This window comes from Anabrus simplex, chromosome 5 (genome assembly GCF_040414725.1).
Source record: "Anabrus simplex isolate iqAnaSimp1 chromosome 5, ASM4041472v1, whole genome shotgun sequence".
NCBI classification, from domain to species: Eukaryota; Metazoa; Arthropoda; class Insecta; order Orthoptera; family Tettigoniidae; genus Anabrus; species Anabrus simplex.
In genome coordinates, this window is record NC_090269.1 from 73,001,138 (window position 1) to 73,021,774 (window position 20,637).

The 20,637-nt window shown below is 40.0% G+C and overlaps 1 protein-coding gene across 1 annotated transcript in view; it reads left to right on the forward strand.

Annotated features, from left to right (window-relative positions):
- Positions 1 to 18,535, forward strand: part of LOC136874359 (serine protease 27) — a 38,337-nt gene extending 19,802 nt beyond the window's left edge. The window contains exons 5-6 of the mRNA XM_067147997.2: positions 3,450 to 3,604; positions 18,294 to 18,535. Of these exons, the coding sequence (XP_067004098.1) occupies positions 3,450 to 3,604; positions 18,294 to 18,455 (317 nt within the window). The 3' untranslated portion in view covers positions 18,456 to 18,535. The remainder of the gene's footprint in view (positions 1 to 3,449; positions 3,605 to 18,293) is intronic.
- Positions 18,536 to 20,637: the final 2,102 nt, after the last annotated feature.

The following is a 20,637-nucleotide window of genomic DNA, read 5'->3' on the forward strand; positions in this document are numbered from 1 at the left end:
TTCCCTAGTATGTCTCCTCACTGACACCTAGGCTATCTACGGTAGCTGTTTGCGGAGCTGAGGAGGATTAAACCAGCCTTCGGGGTGAATACCCAACATACATACATCCATACATACAAGGCTTCTAGAGATGCCAGGCACAGGTTTTCTACTAGACGGCTTACAGGCAAGCTGCATGTCTGTGAAAATGGGGCCCTACCCAAGGTGATTTCTAATGATGAAGATGGCACACACACCGAGTTCCTGAGCCAGATGAATTAACCAATTAAGGTTAAAATCCTCGACCTGGCTGGAAATCGAACGCGAGACCCTCTGGACCAAAGGCCAGAACGCTAACCATTAAGTCATGGATTTTCCCTCCTAATGTATGAACATAGTTCAGTGTGGTGTTTCTCCAAAGCCAATCCAGCTGCTTCCCTGTTGGCTGGCTTCTTTCTCCTCTTACGATACTCAAATCATGCCTGTGCTTTCACTTTCCTGTTTCCGTTATTTGGCACATGATTTCAGTTAGCTTTGGGTTCGATTGCGTTTTCCTTCATTACTTCAATGAAATCCAAATCCCATGGCACAACAGCCCCGAAGGGCCATGGACTACCAAGCAAAAGCTGCTCAGCTCGAAAGTCTACAGATTTCTAGGTGTCATGTGGTCGTCACGACGAATCTTCGCGGCCGTTATTCTTGGCAATCTAGACCGAGGCCGCCATCTAATCGTCAGATAACTTCTCAATTGTAGTCAGATATGTTGGACATCGAACCAGCCCTCAGATCCAGGCAAAAATGCCTGACCTGACTGGGAATCAAACCTCGGACCTCCAGGTAAAAGGCAGACACGATATCCTTATACCGTGGCGCTGGCAATTGTTTCAACGAAGTACCAGTATTGAAACAGTCGGACTCATTTGAAATTTCAGTATTCTGTTTTCACGTACTTTGGTGCTTGTTTGCTGCAGGTAACGTATTCCGTTCTGTTTAATAATAGTTGGAGACTAACTTTCACTCCTCTTTCCTTTAAGAGTTCGATTTGTTTTTGGGCCGTTGGATTATTATTATTATTATTATTATTATTATTATTATTATTATTATTATTATTATTATCACATCATCTCCTACTTGTTTAACATCGGACCAATACATCGAAGGTTTTCGGTGTCGGAACGATGGAAAATGGTTAGGAATGGTTTGGTAGCGATCGTGGCTTTAATTAAGGCACAGCCTCAGAATTTGGTTGGTGTGAAAATGGCCAACCAAGGAAAACCATCTTCAGGGCTTCAGACGGTAGAATTCGAACCTACTTATCTTCCGAATGTAAGCTTACAGCTGCGCGACCCTAACCGTACGGCTTACTCACTCGATCTATTATTGTTATTGTTGCTTACTAGTTTGTTGTGTAAATTTGGACTCTTTTTCTTTTTCTTCTTCTTCTTATGGATTTTCTTTCACAGAGGGATAGGAAATGCCTGGGTTAAATGACTGGATAAGGGATTCCATAAAGCAACTTATAGCATAACAAATTTGGAAATTTTATCTCTTTCCTTTCTTAAAATTGAGAGATGAACACCTAATAGAATAACATGGAACAATTGCAAGGTTAATAACGAACTCGTCAGCTCCAACCGTATCTTGGACTTAAGAGTCCTAAATTAGGTCGTTAAACTGCATAGAAACAAAGCATAATTGCTCAAGATAGGTACAATGTTTTGAAAGAGCAAGTTTTCTCCGAGTAGGTACACTTCACAGGAGTCTGAGCTTAGAAAATATAAGAGTCAAGCCTCAAAGGGGCGATCAGTTTCTTTTGACACACTAAAATTATACTAGGCAACCCTTCGCGTGACCACACTTTAAAGTGTTCATACGGGGTTGCCCCATGGTGGGCTGATCCATTGCTCAACAATAATATTAGGCTAGTCACTATTCCCAAAGGGAACTGAAACGACGGAAACTGTTATACTAAGAATAATATAGAAAAAACAGGGCCATAATTACCCATACTACACGGCCTTAAGAGTAAAAAGGAAAAGTTGCACATAACCGGCAAGAGGAGAAGTTTCTGGAAACCTAAGTGGGCTTAAGGCCCAGTGTCACAGAGACTAATCCCATGCTAAAACGTGTGACTAAAGGAGGAACATTTAAAGCTGAGACAAGATTTTCAAAATTTAGAGGCTGAAAAATTTAGACACCCAATTGAAGGGTTGAATGGGAGACGACAGAGGGTCACCACTCGCGTTCCCTTATATTATATATTTCCCAGTAGGGAATAGAACTAGATTTGGAAGATTTCGCCAAAATCCTACATTTATACCACCAAATTACAAAATTACATAAAGAAACGGCTGAAACTTTGCCCTCAAACTACCTGCAGGCGCTACAACCTGCATCGCCGGATCTTCTTCAAGCAGGATGCGCCCCTTGCCCCTAGTCCTCCGTCCGTAGGGGAAGCTCCCACATTAAATTGAACTACACTTTGTCGATAGGCTGAATTCCCATACACATCCCCGGGTTTGATCGGCTAGAGGACATATTTGCAAGCATCTGATAGGTAGATTACAATAGAGGAGGAACCAGCTAAAGTGTTGACAACTTCGGTACATAAAAAACACAATCCTCCAAAAAGAAAAGGTTTACCAACTCCCAAAATATATATTACTCTGTCCATTAGTTTGTTTTTAGTCCAGCGGTTGGCATTAATACATAGATGGCAGAGCCATCTCACCATTGAAGAAGTAGGTTTTTGGGAAATTAAAAGTTCAAGTCTGTTGGCATAGACGGCCGTAGAGAAGGCGCGCATTTTAAATATTATTATTATTGTTATTATTATTATTATTATTATTATTATTATTATTATTCTTTTATGACCACATAGGATCACTTTAGTCAGTCCGTCGTTCAGGTCTCTTTGAAGGGATTGTTCGGGCTTTGCGGTCCTCCCAGTACTTCTTCAGACGCTCCGATCTTCGTGCCCTTTCCTCAGTTGAAAATGTGCGTGTTGTTGGTTTGTTTTGTGTAAGGGTAAAGCGGAGGTTTGTATTCTTGAGTTTTGTATTCAATTTTATCTTATTTTTGGTGTCTTCTGTTGTAAGGCCTATTTCCTTCAGATCCTCTCTTACTTCTCTGATCCATTTACATCCTGTTGTGGTATTTTTTGAGACGAGATTGTTGTACTAGTTGTTACTGTAAAATGGCAGTGTTTCTAAACTCAGTGAATTCCACAAATGTCAAATTACAATTAATAAGTGCTCCTAAATATAAAATTATAGGTGTATATTTTAAGAAATACTTCTCATGCTTTACTAAATTATTGTTTATATCAAACGAGATTTAATATTATAGACAATTGGTAACAACATAATTTACATCACGTCTAGTTTATTCCTTTAGTACCAAAGGATATGAACTCAGAATGATTCGACCAACTCTAATACCAATTTAAGTAAATTTTTACCTGTGTGCAGGTAAATCTGGGACGAACATCCTACATAAAGCAGCTGTTCCTATCTTGAACGATCAAGAGTGTCTACAGTGGCATCAACACAAGATGATTCGCTTGGAACTCTTCTCTGAGATGTTCTGTGCTGGACACAGTGATGGACGTATGGACGCCTGTCTTGTAAGTGTATACTATAGTCAGTACCAAAGCTAATTTTGGCGACGTTCCATTATTTATTCATGAGCCTACACACACACACACACACACACACACACATACACACGTGGTAGCTAAGAGACCATGTATGCCTAATTGAATGCGTAGCCAGGTGGCCACAGGTCGTATCCTTGCCAGTGTACATGGGATTTTAAAAATATAATTACAAAATAATTATGACTTAAGACATTAATTTTAATCTGTTTATGTATACTAATTTATTTACTGAATCCACAGGTAGTGAATAGAACAAACAAATGAACGAATATTTGTTCTAGAACAGAGGATTAGCTCTTAATTGTATCACGACAGCAATCTCAGCACATCCAATACCCTGTAATTCGTTCAATACACATGTACATCCTTTTTTAGCAAACAATACACCTAGTCATACATCCATTCACTTCGGTGGCGATTCTGTGTAGATCGTGCAGGTTCAGAGTTCTTTCAGTGTGTCAAAAATGGCTTTTAATAATTGATCGCAGGTGTATTCAATAAGGTTCATATCAAGGAACAATAAGGTTACTCTGGTTAAGTGAAATTGAAATTTGGAAGAGCGACAGTTAGCACACATTACGATGCAGGAAGTTGTATTTCCTCAAAGAAAAGATTGTCCAGGTTTCGGGATTAGCACTCACATACATACGGAGTAATTAGGGAAGAAACTAATACAGCTGAGAAAGTTGGAATTAATAGAAAATAGGATTATAACTGAGGACAGCGGGATGAGTACAAATATGTAAATTCCAAGTGAATGTATTGGAAAAACAAATACCCCTCAATAAATTATGCTGGTATGAGTTATGGATATAAGAAAGCGGTAACAGAGGAGAAATTTAGGCGCAGGGATTCTTAGGTAAACAGATAAGAAGATGAGTAATGGTGTTATTACTTAAGCTATTCGAGGACGGTTATAACCTCCAACAATATTCCGCCAGTATCCCGCAGAATGGCCGATTGACCCCTCTCTTGCTTTCTACTCAAGGAACAACCACGAATTTACAGGAATTATGACGAAAATGGCAATACGTTACTTCCCTGCTGGCATACAGTCAGAGACGTTGTCATGGTAACCTGTAGGTTTGTTGTCGGTCTGTCGGTCACTCAATGCAGAGCATGACACCCGCAGAAAATAGTAAATTTCTCCATCATTTCAAGAGTAAGGTAAATTTTAAACATAAGTTGTTTATAATGAAGGGGCGTTTCACATAAAGTTCACGGAGTTTACAGAAAATTAATAGTATAAAAGAAATTGTGGAAAACCGTTCTAGTTTTCCTCTAAACCCCCGCCTATTGAAAGATTTTAAAACGATATGCATAACAAAACCGTCGCCGGGATGAGTATACACTAAATATGACGTTTGGTCGAGATCTATCCAGCCGTTTGATGGAGGAACAAACAGACAGACAAACAAACAAACACGAAAAATAAAAACCACCGATTCCGTCTTGAGTTGACCTAAAACGGATAAATATCTGAAAAATTGGCAAAACAAACGAAATTACAGACAGCGGACCCCTACAACTTTATTTACATAGATAATAACAGGAAGTGTTTGGCTGTCTGTGTTTTGCGTGTGCGCAATGCCCAGCAAAATTTACAGCACACATAGATCTGAAATTTTGAACATAGGTAGATGGAAGAGGGTCCGAATGAACCTCGAAGCCGGAATTTTCATTTTCGTTTTTGTTGGTGAGTTATGAACTAAAAACCATCGGGAAACGTGTATTGGGATATGACAATCCAACGTGCTGTCACCAAGATTAAATGCATAGAGTCACTGTTGCTAGGCAACGTACATAAGGTAGGTAGAGAATACAATTCAGGGAGCCATTTTACGTCCAGGGCGTAGGAAGCCGTTTTTGGTCTAATATGGTGTGAGGGCATATGACGCAGTTGATTGTGATTTGTCCGTCGGATGGGGACGTGAAGTCTTGAGCTATTCGAGAGTAGTGGGTTATGTGCCGGCGCAGGGTTTCATCCTCTTCATTCTTACTATCATATATCATGTCATTCATTTCATCTCATTAACTCATCAGATTAGGTTGACATCATGAAAGTCATCCGGTCGTAAAAACTCGTTGATGAATGTATTACCGACTGTCCTTCTCAGGGATATGAATTCTACTTCCATCTGCAACGGAACACGACTCCCAATCCAGAAACTGATGCCCAATATTATTGAAGCCACTCTCATGACTGGACATGCCGCGAGCGAAGTAATATCCATTCCCCGGATTCACATAATTCCTTCGAATATATCGATTCTATTTAGATGACTACAGTTCCCCCGTTTGTTTGAGTTTCGCTATATGCATCGACAAGGCACAAGGACGATCGCTTAAAGTTGTAGGACTCCATCTTCGAAAACGGTGCTTTTGCCATTGTCAACTATACGTGGATTGTTTCAAGCCTTCGAAAGGCAAACACAATACAGTATACATCTTACCACCAAATGGAACAACATTAATATAGTTTATACTGAAGCTCTATAAGGAAACAATATATCGTCGCTGCCGGGACAAAACCTCCTATGTGAAATATTTTAGCTTAGAACTTTGACCGGTTAGGTTCTGTCATCCAAGGTGCAATATTGTGTGAATATTGTCAAGGCATTCTCGCTCTTAATAATGTATGTGCTGCGGGTCAGTATATCTCCAAAAATGTTATCACATAGGAGGTTTTGTCCCGGCAATGACGATATTTTGCATTATATAACATGGTATTTTACATTGTTTTAATATTATTTGTACCAACCATCAACCCGGTAACTTAAGCTTTGAAAGTAACAATATAATACAAATAAAATAATGTATTTCATGTAATTCACGTCAAAACGATGTTAGTTAATATACAGTATATAATGTTTTAATTTGCTTTTAAATAAACAGTTTAGAAACATCTCAGGGTTGAATTAATAAACGCGAGCAAAGCCGTGGGCACATGCTAATTATTATTATTATTATTATTATTATTATTATTATTATTATTATTATTATTATTATTATTATTATTATTATTAATATTAGATAGATTTTTCTTTTGACAACTATGAATGTGCATTTTCCCAGCATATCTTTTAAGTGAAAAAAATCACCAACGCAGTTACGATCATTGCTATTATTTTCTTCTTACCAGGAAGTGAGTTTGCACTTACATCACTAGATGTAACAGATATAAGGATGATTTCTGGTATCAGCCAATGGGAGTTATGTCAATAGGCATCATTGATCGTTGTGGGTAGTAATTATCATAAGGAGGGGTTTCTGCGGATGAGTCATGTGGAGTGAAAAGAGGAGAGCTGGTTCCTTAAGAGATAAATGAACTGAGTCGTAAAGTGTCAGAGTATAAGTGGGAGATATAGAAGTAGAAATATATTACATAATACATACATTCATGGTGAGAGGGCACTAGTAGGAAATATGTGGCATGGCAAGCACTTATAAAATTCAGAGTTTGGCAGAATGATCTTTGTAAGGCATGGCCATATATATCCCTGCAGCCCCTGAAGCGGTTCTAAAATATATTTCCTCGATCCCTGAAAATAAATCTCATTCAGTCATTTTGTTTTCGCTTCTTGATTACTACGATACAGATTTTATTGACATAAATAACGAACAAGGCATGAGATTGCAATGTGCCCCAAATGCATGCATCAGGTATGCATTCGACATACGTCCCCATGACCATGTCTGTCCTTTCTATAAACAGTTACTTCGGTTGCGCCTGGACGACGCCGGCTACGTTCGACTTCGGTAGTGAACCAGGTGCTCTTTGAAAATGAGCCTACTTACCTTCCTCCAGATTTCGCCACCTTAGTTCCCTGCACCTGTCCACTACCCGGTTAGTCCATACGCTGTACGTCGAACCATATCATAATACAGATCACTCACGGTCACCGTTATGAACTGGTGGAACTAACTCCCCAGTGATATTAGGAACGTTAAATCTAATAGAAAATTAAAAGCCTCCTGCCAACGTCTTCTTATAAGCACTTCCACTCTAACGTCAATGCGCAAGAAGGGATGCATGAACCAAAGCGAAAATGGAATTAATACCTTGTGTTCTAAAAATGTAAAGAGGTGATAAAGTTAGATCATTTAGGGACTTTAAAAAATTATGTTGTTAGAGCATGCCATATTTTATAACTTATTTTAGCATGAGATCTTGACTTGAATTTAAGTCATTCGTTTTACACATTCGTCGGACTGAGTGGCTCAGACGGTTGCGGTGCTATGACCCCAACTTGGCAGGTTCAATCCTGGCTCAGTCTGGCGGTATATGATGGTGCTCAAATACGTCAGCTTCGTGTCGGTAGATTTACTGGCACTATTATTATTATTATTATTATTATTATTATTATTATTATTATTTTACACACTAATGTTACAGCACTACATACTGCCTAAAATTCTTACTTTATTTTATCTTTCTTATATTATCTGTAGTACTCATATTATATTTGTGTAGGTTTGTATAATAACTGTTTTTATTATTGTTAAATGGAATGGTGGAGTGTATGACAGCGCCGGGAGCCATAACTTCGACACGATCAATTAAGACATCGAATAATAATAGGAGATACATACATACATACATACATACATACATACATACATACATAGATACCTCGTCTTTTACCCTTTTCATTACTTAAAGTAAACCGAGCTCGATAGCTGCAGTCGCTTAAGTGCGGCCAGTATCCAGTATTCGGGAGATAGTAGGGTCGAACCCAACTGTCGGCAGCCCTGAAGATGGTTTTCCGTGGTTTCCAATTTTCACACCAGGCAAATGCTGGAGCTGTACCCTAATTAAGGCCACGGACGCTTCCTTCCCACTCCTAGCCCTTTCCTGTCCCATCGTCGCCATAAGACCTATCTGTGTCGGTGCGACGTAAAGCAACTGGCAAAAACAAAAACAAAAAAAAAACTTAAAGTAAGGCATCTAATACAGATCAACATCACCATTATCATTATCAGTTTCCCTTTTTCAGTTTGATCCAGATCAGGATGTAAATTGTACCTCTCCACTTCCTCTCTCCCACCACCATTGCTGCTGCTCAGTCATGTTCTCATCCGCTATTATCCTTAATCGAGTTCAACCACCTTAGTCTGGGTCTACCTCTTGCTTTCCTTCCTTCAGTCTTAGCCTCCATCTGCCACTTCAGTATCCTTCCCCCTTCCGTCCTCTTAACGTGTCTAACCCATCTTAGTTTATCTCTCTCCATTCTGTCTGAAAGCTTTTCTCCTCTCAATTTCTCACTGACATTCTAATTTCTTACCCTGTCCTTATTTGACTTTAATATTATAATTTTTACAAATGTCATCTCACTGGCCCGTACTTTACTCTGCTGTCATCAGTCTCTGCTCCTCTAATAATGCGATATATTTTTCTCTAAAAGTCTGACAGGAGGCCCTAATACATACAACTAAATCCCCGACATAAACAGGGTTAAACAAAAGCATAGGTGACATTCATGAAGAGATACCCGAGAGATTGTGTTTTGGAAGTGCACTGTTGGCAGACGATGCCGGTGGAGAGGGACAGAATAAGAAACTATAAAGTTCAATGAGGCATGTAAGAAGGATATCAACAAATAAAAGGATGTTTCTGTCTTCGTTGTTGAAGGCAGTGACCTCTGTCTGGATGAGTAATCCACAAATTAGCTTTATATTTCAATTCATTCTACATTAACGAAACTCTGCATAAATGTTACACCTAAAAACTAGATGAGGTAATGAAACTTGAACTCGGGAATGTTTACCTTCCACTTTTCCTTTAGGGATGTATATTTATTTACCTCCTTTCTAGGAGCTAATGGATAGATATTAGGTGCCTACAGCTCGGATATAAATCAGTTCTAAACAGAAAATTGTAATGTAAAAACGAGTTCAGTGATCATACCTAGAAGTTTGATTGTAGGAGGGAAATTCAAAACGTAATTGAATAAATCGTTTAAAGCAAAAATGGAAATGAATTTAAAAAACTGAAATACGTTTGGAATTACATGCATTTCACTACCTTTCGAAGAGACTGCAGGTTTGTGCACTTCGCGCAAGCTGAGAAGCAGTTGTCGAAAATGGCAGACACGCTTAAGAGGTTCGACACATCTAAACTGCCAAGTGTGATTTTTCTGTTCTCTAAAGGAGAGAAACTGCATGGTATTTCGTAATCATATCCTCCTTGCCAACATTACAGATTGGTATTCTTTTAGGAAATTTAGGATGGGTTTAAGAAATCACTTGTTGAGTGCAACCAGCTTCCTTTCGGCGTATTGCTTTCATTATCAGGGATGTCCGACATGCTCAGCTGTCCTGGTAGAGGGCTTCCTATTTGATGCTCATGGGCGACCTGCGCGTCTGGTGTGGGATAATGATGATGATGACAATGAAGTTGGATGGGCACATAGCCTACTTCTGTCGCATAACATATCCTCATCCGATGGAGGAACCACTGTCAATAGCGCCATGCGCCATCACTCCATATGGAAAGTGCGCAGAGGTTTGGCATTGAGAATCCTAGCTTTTGGTAAGCAATCCAGTGTTTAGAAATTATATACGACCGCCTCTCCTACCCTGCCATCCAACATTCTGAATGTGAAATTTGTTTCCACCAACGGGAATTGTACAGGCTAACTACGGTTTCAGAATAACTTGACGCCTAACGAGTATGACCATCAGAGGGGCGTTGTGCGTCCAGCTGACTCGTATGATGAGTTAAGTTTGAAAGAGTAACTGAATGAGCACACTAAATTAATATATATGCTGGTACTGTCATAGGCTTATACCAGAATTTCATGTGTTAATAATTATAACTGTTGTTATTGTAGTAATTGTTATCTTCATTTATGTTGTTCATTCAATATGTAGTAGGTTATAAATATTCCTATAGTAACTTTCACCATTTTAGCTCCTAGATCCTACTACTAAACTAACCCCATGGCATTACAGCCCTAATGGCCTTGGCCTATCAAGCGACCGCAGATCAGCCTGAAGGCCTACAGATTACGAGGTGTCGTGTGGTCAGTACGACGAATCCTCTCGGACGTTATTCTGGGCTTTCAAGACCGGGGCCTCTACCTCAATGTCAGATAGCTCCTCAATTGTAATACTTAGGCTGAGTGGACCTCGAACCAGCCCTCAGATCCAAGTAAAAATCCCTGACCCGGCCGGGAATCGAAACTGGGACCTCCGGGTAAGAGGCAGGCTACCCCTACACTAGCAGATCCTAATTCTAGGCTATATTTAATATTCTCATGGTTTTTTTATTATTTCTGTTTTATATATGTATATGTCATTGTATGTATGTGGGTGGGTGGGTGGGTGCGTGGGTTTGTACCACATCTCCTTCAAAACCATTGGAGCGATTTCAACCAAATTTGATACACTTATGACTTGGTATCAGGAGACAAACCGCGTGGGGATAAGACATCCCAAACACGCCTGGGGGCGAGGGGGCGAGGGGGGTCATATATAAAAATAAATGAAAAAAGTGTCGAATCCATACTTTTCGGGGTCGCTGAGATGAATAGTGACACCCCAATTGTTTTAAAAGTCCAAGTTCAGCCCCCTTTGGTGTGGGGGAGAGGGGGGAGTGATATATACAAATAATCGAAAATATTGTCGAATACATAGTTTTCGGGGTCGCCAAAGTGAATAGCAACACTCCGGATTTTCAGTATCAGGAGACAAACCACGTGGGGGTAAGACACCTCAGGAACCCTTAGGGACGGGGGGCGAGGGGGTTCATATATAAAAATAAACGAAAATAGTGTCGAATCCATACTTTTCGGGGTCGCTGGGATGAATAGTGACACTCCAATTTTTTGTAAATTCCAAGTTCAGCCCCCTTTGGGGTGGGGGCGAGGGGGGAGCGATATATACAAATAATCGAAAATAGTGTCAATACATAGTTTTCGGGGTCGCCAAAGTGAATAGCCACACTCCGGATTTTTAGTATCAGGAGACAAAACACGTGGGGGTAAGACACCCCAGGAACTCTTAGGGGCGGGGGGCGAGGGGGGTCATATTCTAAAAATAAACGAAAATAGTGTCGAATCCATACTTTTCGGGGTCGCTGAGATGAATAGTTACACTCCGAATTTTTTAAAAGTCCAAGTTCAGCCCCCTTTGGGGAGGGGGCGAGGAGGGAGTGATATATATACAAATAATGGAAAATAGTGTCAAATACATAGTTTTCGGGGTCGCCAAAGTGAATAGCCACACTCCGGATTTTTAGTATCAGGAGACAAAACACGTGGACGTAAGATATCCCAGAAACCATCAGGGGCGGGGGGCGAGGGGGGTCATATATAAAAATAACGAAAATAGTGTCTAATACATACTTTTCTGGGTCGCTGAGATGAATAGTGACACTTGGAATTTTTTAAAGTCCAAGTTCAGCCCCCTTTAGGGTGGGGGGCGAGGGGGGAGTGATATATACACATAATCGAAAATAGTGTCGAATCCATGCTTTTCGGGGTCGCTGAGATGAATAGTGACACCCCTATTTTGTTAAAAGTCCAAGTTCAGCCCCCTTTGGAGTGGGGGCGAGGGGGTTATATATACAAATATTCGAAAATATTGTCGAATACATAGTTTTCGAGGTCTCCAAAGTGAATAGCGACACTCCGGATTTTCAGTATCAGGAGACAAACCACGTGGGGATAAGACACCCCAGGAACCCTTAGGGGCGGGAGGCGAGGGGGTTCATACATAAAAATAAACGAAAATGGTGTCGAATCCATACTTTACGGGGTCGCTGGGATAAATAGTGACACTCCGATTTTTTTTAAAAGTCCAAGTTCAGCCCCCTTTGAGGTGGGGGCGAGGGGGGAGTGATATATACAAATAATCGAAAATAGTGTCAAATACATAGTTTTCGGGGTCGCCAAAGTGAATAGCGACACTCCGGGATTTTGGTATCAGGAGACAAACCACGTGGGGGTAAGACACCCCAGGAACCCTTAGGGGCGGGGGGCGAGGGGGTCATATATAAAAATAAACGAAAATAGTGTCGAATCCATACTTTTCGGGGTCGCTGAGATGAATAGTTACACTCCGAATTTTTTAAAAGTCCAAGTTCAGCCCCCTTTGGGGTGGGGGCGAGGAGGGAGTGATATATATACAAATAATGGAAAATAGTGTCGAATACACAGTTTTCGGGGTCGCCAAAGTGAATAGCGACACTCCGGATTTTTAGTATCAGGAGACAAAACACGTGGAGGTAAGACACCCCAGAAACCCTTAGGGGCGGGGGGCGAGGGGGGGCATATATAAAAATAACGAAAATAGTGTCTAATCCATACTTTTCTGGGTCGCTGAGATGAATAGTGACACTCGGAATTTTTTTTAATTCCAAGTTCCGTCCCCTTGGGGTGGGGGGCGAGGGGGGGATATATACACATAATCGAAAATAGTGTCGAGTCCATACTATTCGTGCTCGCTTAGGTGAATAGTGACATCCTGGGAATTTTTAAATTCCAAGTTCAACCCCCTTTAGGGTGAGGGACAAGGGAGGAGTGATATATAAAAATAATCGAAAGGAATGTCGAGTACTCTTCGGGGTCGCTGAGATGAATACTGACACTCCGGATTTCTACTATCAGGAGACAAACCACGTGGGGGTAGGGCGCCCCAGGAACCCATGGGGGCGGGGGGCAAAGGGGTGAGATATAAAAATCATCGAAAGTAGTGCCGAATGTATACTTTCGGGGTCGCTTAGATGAATAGTGACACCCTGGGAGTTTTTTAAGTCCAAGTTCATCCCCCTTTGGGGCGGGGAGCAAGGGGGGTGAGATATAAAAATAATTGTAAACAGTTTTCGGGGTCGTCGAGGTGAATAGTAACACTCCAGAATTTTAGTATCGGGAGACAAGCCACGTGGGGATAGGACACCCCAGGCGCCCTTAGGAGCGGGGTGGGGGGCGAGGGGTTGATATATAAAAATCATCGAATGTATTGTCCAATCTATACTTTTCGGGGCCACTGAAATGAACAGTGTAACTCCGGAATCTTTTAAACCAAGTTCAGCCGCCATCGGGGAAGGGGGAGAGGTATATAAAATTATCGAAAATAGTGTCGAATCCATAGTTTTCCGGGTCGCTGAGATGAATAGTGGCACTCCGGACTTTTAAAGTCCAAATTAAGGCCCCTTTTGTGGTGGGTGGTTGAGAAGGGAGTTAGATATAAAATAATCGAAAATGATGTCACATCCATGGTTTTAGGGGTCGCTTAAACGGGGAGTGACACTCCGGTTATCGTTTAAGTCCAAGTTGATCCCCAATTGCCAGGCGGGTGAGAAGGAGTCAAGAACAGAAAATATGCAAATGACCGAGATTAAGGATGTTTTTTGTACGTTCCAGTATAACTGTCAGCAGAACTTATTACAAATATTACCTACTACCTGAAAAAATACTTAGTTTTTTTTTTGCTAGGGGCTTTATGTCGCACCGACACAGATAGGTCTTATGGCGACGATAGAAGCCTTAGATAAGGGGACGAAATGTAATTATGACTGAAAATGACCGATATTAGTGTCGAATCCATACGTTTCGGGACTACGGGAACAATTTAAAACAAACTTGGTCACTTATGACTTATTATCAGGGACAAACAGCGTGGAGGTGTGACAACCCTAGCACACCTACGACGGGGTGAGATGTAGAAATAATCGAAAATAGTGTCGAATCCATTCTTTTCGCGGTCGCTGAGATGAATAGTAACGCTCCATTTTTTTTAGAAGTCCAATTTCTGCCTCCTTTCGCATAGCGGTGAGAAAAAGTAAAAAACAAAATTTCGAAAATGACCGAGAGAATGGACGCATGTGTGTATACTGGACCTACTGTCTGGAAAAATATACCTTAGGGGTAAGAGACTCCTAGCCTCTAAAGTAGGGGCGAAATGTAAAAATTAACCGAAAACGACCGAAATTTGTGTCTAATCCATAGTTTTCGGGGTCGCTGAGATGAACTGTAACACTCTGGATGCCGTTTAAGATAAAGCTCAGTCCTACTCGGCAGGCGGATGAGAACTGGCAAAAAATTGAAAACGTCCAAAGGGACAGAGTTTAAGGATGTATGTGTGTATGTTTTAGCAAATCTCTCAATCAAACTTGGTATACACATGCCTTCCTATATAGAAAACAATACTGTGGAGGTCAGATACACCTAGCTCCCGCTGGTGTTGGGGAATGAGAGGGGCTGACGTGCAAAAATAAGGAAAATAACCAATATTAATGTCGAAATCCATTGTTTATGTGTCTCTGGTACGAACGGTGACGCTCTGGATCCCGTGTAAGTCCACGATCACCCTCCATCGAGGCAGGAGCTGAGAAGGGCTTAAAAGCAAATAGTATAAAATGACCGAGATTAGTGTTTACTCGATAAGTAAATAATCTAAAACTTGAAGTCAGATACATCTAAATAACTCTAAAACTACATGATAAGTCGTAAAATCAACATCTCAAAAATAATTATATAAGCATTCACTTCACACTTAACTAAGTGGTAATACAAATATTAAAGGTAAACATTCAAAAACTATCCGGGCAACGCCGGGTACTACAGCTAGTACATGTATAAATGTCGTACATCCTAAATGAAGTGATTATGAGTAAGGGATGGCCTTGAGCCTTAACTTTGATATGAATAAAGACGTTATTTAAAACTACCTTAGGGCCGATGACATCGAAGTTAAGTTCCTTAAAATAACAAAGACAATTATCACCCAGACACCCTCAAAATTAGTGTTCATAGTCACTAAAAAGACAACCGGCCTCATGTTCAATTTCCGGGCGGGTCTGGAGCCTTTACTTGTATCCGAGGACTGAATCGGGATTCACTCTGCCAACGTAAGAATAATTCAGGAGCTATATGACGCCGAGATAGGGGCCCCGGTCTAGAAAGCCAAAAATAACGGTCGAGAGGAATCGTAACGCTGACCATGCGTCATCTCGCGATCTACAGGCCTTTGGGCTGAGTAGTGATTACGAATTTTAGGTAAATAAAATATAATAATGTATGAGAATATATTTTTTATTTATTCCTAAAAGTACAATCCTTTACTTAATCATCGTTATCCGGCCGATTAGATTATCAGTTCGCCTTTTTCTACCACTACGAGCGCCAATGTGAGTCAATGCATTGTTTCACTTAAGCACCACTACGAGCGCCAATGTGAGTCAATGCATTGTTTGACTTAAGCACCACTACGAGCGCCAATGTGAGTCAATGCATTGTTTCACTTAAGCACCACTACGAGCGCCAATGTGAGTCAATGCATTGTTTCACTTAAGCACCACTACGAGCGCTAATGTGAGTCAATGCATTGTTTCACTTAAACACCACTACGAGCGCTAATGTGAGTCAATGCATTGTTTCACTTAAGCGCCACTACGCGCGCTAATGTGAGTCAATGCATTGTTTCACTTAAGCACCACTACGAGCGCTAATGTGAGTCAATGCATTGTTTCACTTAAGCGCCACTACGAGCGCTAATGCGAGTCAATGCATTGTTACACTTAAGCACCACTACGAGCGCTAATGTGAGTCAATGCATTGTTTTACTTAAGCACCACTACGAGCGCTAATGTGAGTCAATGCATTGTTTCACTTAAGTACCACTACGAGCGCTAATGTGAGTCATTGCATCATTTTACTTAAGCACCACTACGAGCGCTAATGTGAGTCAATGCATTGTTTCACTTAAGTACCACTACGAGCGCTAATGTGAGTCATTGCATCATTTTACTTAAGCACCACTACGAGCGCTAATATGAGTCAATGTATTGTTTCATTTAAGCACCACTACGAGCGCTAATGTGAGTCATTGCATCGTTTCACTTAAGCACCACGAGGAGAGCTAATGTGAGTCATTGCATCGTTTCACTTAGGCACCACTAAGAGCGCTAATGTGAGTCAATATATTGTTTCATTTAAGCACCACTACGAGCGCTAATGTGAGTCAATGCATTGTTTCACTTAAGCACCACTACGAGCGCTAATGTGAGTCAATGCATTGTTTCACTTAAGCACCGCTACGAGCGCTAATGTGAGTCAATGAATTGTTTCACTTAAGCACCACTACGAGCGCTAATGTGAGTCAACGCAGAGTTGAGTTATAACTCATTCGGTGTGGATATTTTCAATAAATCAGAAAACGCCTTAGGGTATTGAACCAAGGAACACACTACAGATATAATTATGTACGAGTAAATAAGTTAATTTGGGTAGGATTTGAATAAAAAAGAATACGAGCCTCCGGAACTGCTTTTAGGCCGGAAGTGATTTTCGAATATATATTTTTAGTTTGGTTGAGCTATCCAAGACTCAAAATTTGAAACTATTCGGGTCCTTTAGCCCTTCAACTTTCGGCACAAATGATGAAATTGCTTAATTTTACTTTGTTCATAGTATGGGGACTCCTTCTTTGCCCGCTAAGAGATGTTTTCAACATTAACAAATTCTGAGGGCAGTCAGAACTGGGGTTCAAACCCACGCCTTCCCCGAACGCCCAGTTTGGCTCCATAGTCGCAGCGCATTAACACGCGCTGTCACTTCGCTCCGTAATTAACCAATATTTAAATAAATAAATAAATAAATAAATAAATAAATAAATAAATAAATAAATATAAATATATATATATATATATATATATATAAATAAATAAATTAAATAAATTAATTAATTAATTAATTAATTAAATAAGACGAAACTATAGACGGAATGGGAGTTCGGACGATGCACATAATGATGAGTGAGTAACAATTAAAGTAAAAACAAGTGGTGGATGATAACGCGAGGTATTACAGATTTTCATGGGAAGAAATGTCTGGTTCCATGGCTAAATGGTTAGCGTGCTGGATTTTGGTCATAGGGGTCACGGGTTCGATTCCCAGCAGGGTCGGGAATTTTAACCATCATTGGTTAATTCCGCTGACAAGGGGGCTGGGTGTATGTGTCGTCTTCAACATCATTTGATCTTCAACACGACGCGCAGGTCGCCTCATTCTCGTGATAAACTGTAACACTTCGCGTTATCATCCACTTGCTTCAACTTTAGTTTTTACTCACTCATCATTATCTGCATCGTCCGAACTCCCCTTCCGTCCATAGTTTCTTCTTATTAATTAATTAATTAATTAATTAATTTATTTATTTATTTATTTATTTATTTATTTATTTATTTATTTATTTATTTATTTATACAATTCCATTTAATTAAAGGACCTGCATCTGGCGAGCCGAACCTTTCCTCGGACACTACCGGCACTAAAATCCATACGCCATTTCATTTCATTTTTTATGAGAAGAAATGTTTGTTAGGAACATGAGTGGTTTTTGAGGTGGTGACTTCGAAATCAGGCGCCATAAAATAATAATAATAATAATAATAATAATAATAATAATAATAATAATAATAATAATAATAATAATAATAATAATAATAATAATAATTCTACGTCCCAGTAATTACTTTTTCGGTTTACGGAGACGATGTGGCCCGGAATTTCGACCCATAGGAGATACTTTATCTTCCGGTAAATCCACCGACACCGAGATAAATATCATCATCATGATCATCATTTGTTTTAATAAATTTGGAAAAAGGATATTTTAATAAAATAATACGACTGTTGCTTATATGTTCTAGGGAGATTCCGGTGGACCTCTCATCGTCTTCTCGGAGGGTCGCTGGACACTGGCAGGGATAACCAGTGCTGGGTTTGGCTGCGGTGTTGACCACCAGCCAGGCATTTACCACAAGGTGTCGGACACAGCCAAGTGGATAGCATCTCACATCAACGCCAGATAGAATGTGAACTAGCTCTTGGATTCATCAATCGGAGCCTCTTTGCACACTGTTATACATTGAACACGAAATAGAGGCACTCACGGTAGAATAGAATAATCAGTAAACAATGAGCAACATTCATACCCTAACAGATTATAATAAACAGTACCTCGTCAGCAATAGAAAAATGTGTTAGTACCGGTACCAGGTTAAAAGGGAACTTGTAATCACTTTAGCAGAATTATGTAGCTGATTTGTTCAGATTACAGCCCTGTAATTTGAGACTATAACTTGGTGTATTGGCTACGAGTCCCTCCCAAGAAGAAGAAGAAGAAGAAAACTTAAGCAATATATTACAAACTGTTACATTTAGAAAGTAGGAAGGAAATAGAACGTGGACACGGTAAGCGGTTCTCTTTGTGTTTGGAAAAGTAATGGTACGAAACAACGTAAATCCTCTTTCCTCACAATTCATTGCATTGAAAACCAGTCACTTAAGAATGACAACTTATGTTTCAGCTCCGTATTTATGAGTAAGATACACTTGATAGCATTGTGACTCGGATAGGTTTTGATGATAAACTTTCGCATTCAAAATTTACCAGTTATACTCTTAAATACAGTTTACTGTTTAATTAGACATAATAACACTTATTCATCTATTCAGAATGAATACAGGCAAAGTGATGGTTTATCTCCATTCCTGTTCAACTGACTCCTGGATAAAATAGCAATAATTTGGAATGAAACACTGAAAGAACACAAGCTATCACTAATAACATTGAAAAGAAAGAAAGAAAGGAAGAAAGAAAGAAAGGAAGAAAGAAAGAAAGAAAGAAAGAAAGAAAGAAAGAAAGAACAGATTTGTTCAAATAAACTGTCTAGCATTCACCATACTTTCAAAATACCTGACAAATGCAGCAATACAAGTTGGAAGAGATAGCCAATAGAACAGATTTAAGAATTTATTTAGCACAAAAATTAATTTATGGCAAATATTTAAAAAATGCTCCAGAATTGATCGAATAAAGGATGTAAAGTAATTAAAATATTTAGGAGAAACTATTCAAAGAAATGGTTTGGAAAAATCCGCTGTAGAAGAAAGGGTACACCAGATGGAATGAGCGTGCGTTAAAACTAGGAATTTTACCTAAAACCTCAGAATACAACACAGGAGTCAAACCGCAATGCCTATACGCGAGTGATTATGCGGAAAATATTTGGTCCGTTAAGAACTACAGAACTCTGGAAATCAAGAAGAAATGATAAAGTATATCGGAAAATAGGAAAACTAACAGGAACATTACGGAGGTGGCGATTGATTTTTCGGATATTTACACAGAACTGATGACAAAACAGATCTTCAAATATCTTTGGAACAAGAAGTCAGCAACCTGGATTCATGAAGTCAAGAAGGAGAAAAACAATATAAGGGAAGAAGAAGCAACAGAGAGAGATATTTTAGAAATAAAGTGTTAAAAACAGAAGGACTCCAAGGTCGGAAGGGAAAGAAATCAGCCTCAAAATGGTCTGAGGAGACGAAAAGGAGATACAGTGAGAAAATGAAGGATTATTGGAGGAAGGAGAAGCAACAACAAAAGATGCTATTTCGCTTTACGTCGCACCGACACAGATAGGTCTTACGGCGACGATGGGACGGGAAAGGCCTAGGAGTGTGAATGAAGCGGTCGTGACCTTAATTAAGGTACAGCCCCAGGATTTGCCTGGTGTGAAAACGGGAAACCACGGAAAACCATGTTCAGGGCTGCCGACAGTGGGATTCGAACTCACTATCTCCCGGATGCGAGCTCACAGCTGTGCGCCTCTAACCGCACAGCCAACTTGCTCGTTCAGCAAAGGATGAAGCATTGAAATTGGCATGTAGTCCCTAAAAGACCCCAACGGAGAAAAAAAGAAAGAAAGAAAGAAAAAATAAAGAAGAAGAATACATGTATTCATCTTGAGAGTCACCAAGGTGTTGGAATGTTGGCCCTGGAAACGTTTTCTCACATTAAAACTATATTAAATGTCGACCTATCATATCTTAATTTGATTTCTGAGAAGAACACACGATGCAAGTACCGAAGTGATCTTATCTGATGCCTCCTATTCGGCATTCCGAGATACCTGACCTCTTTCCGCACCATCTCTTTTCCACAGTGGATAATGATTCATTAATTCTCCTCAAGTGCTGAATTTAATT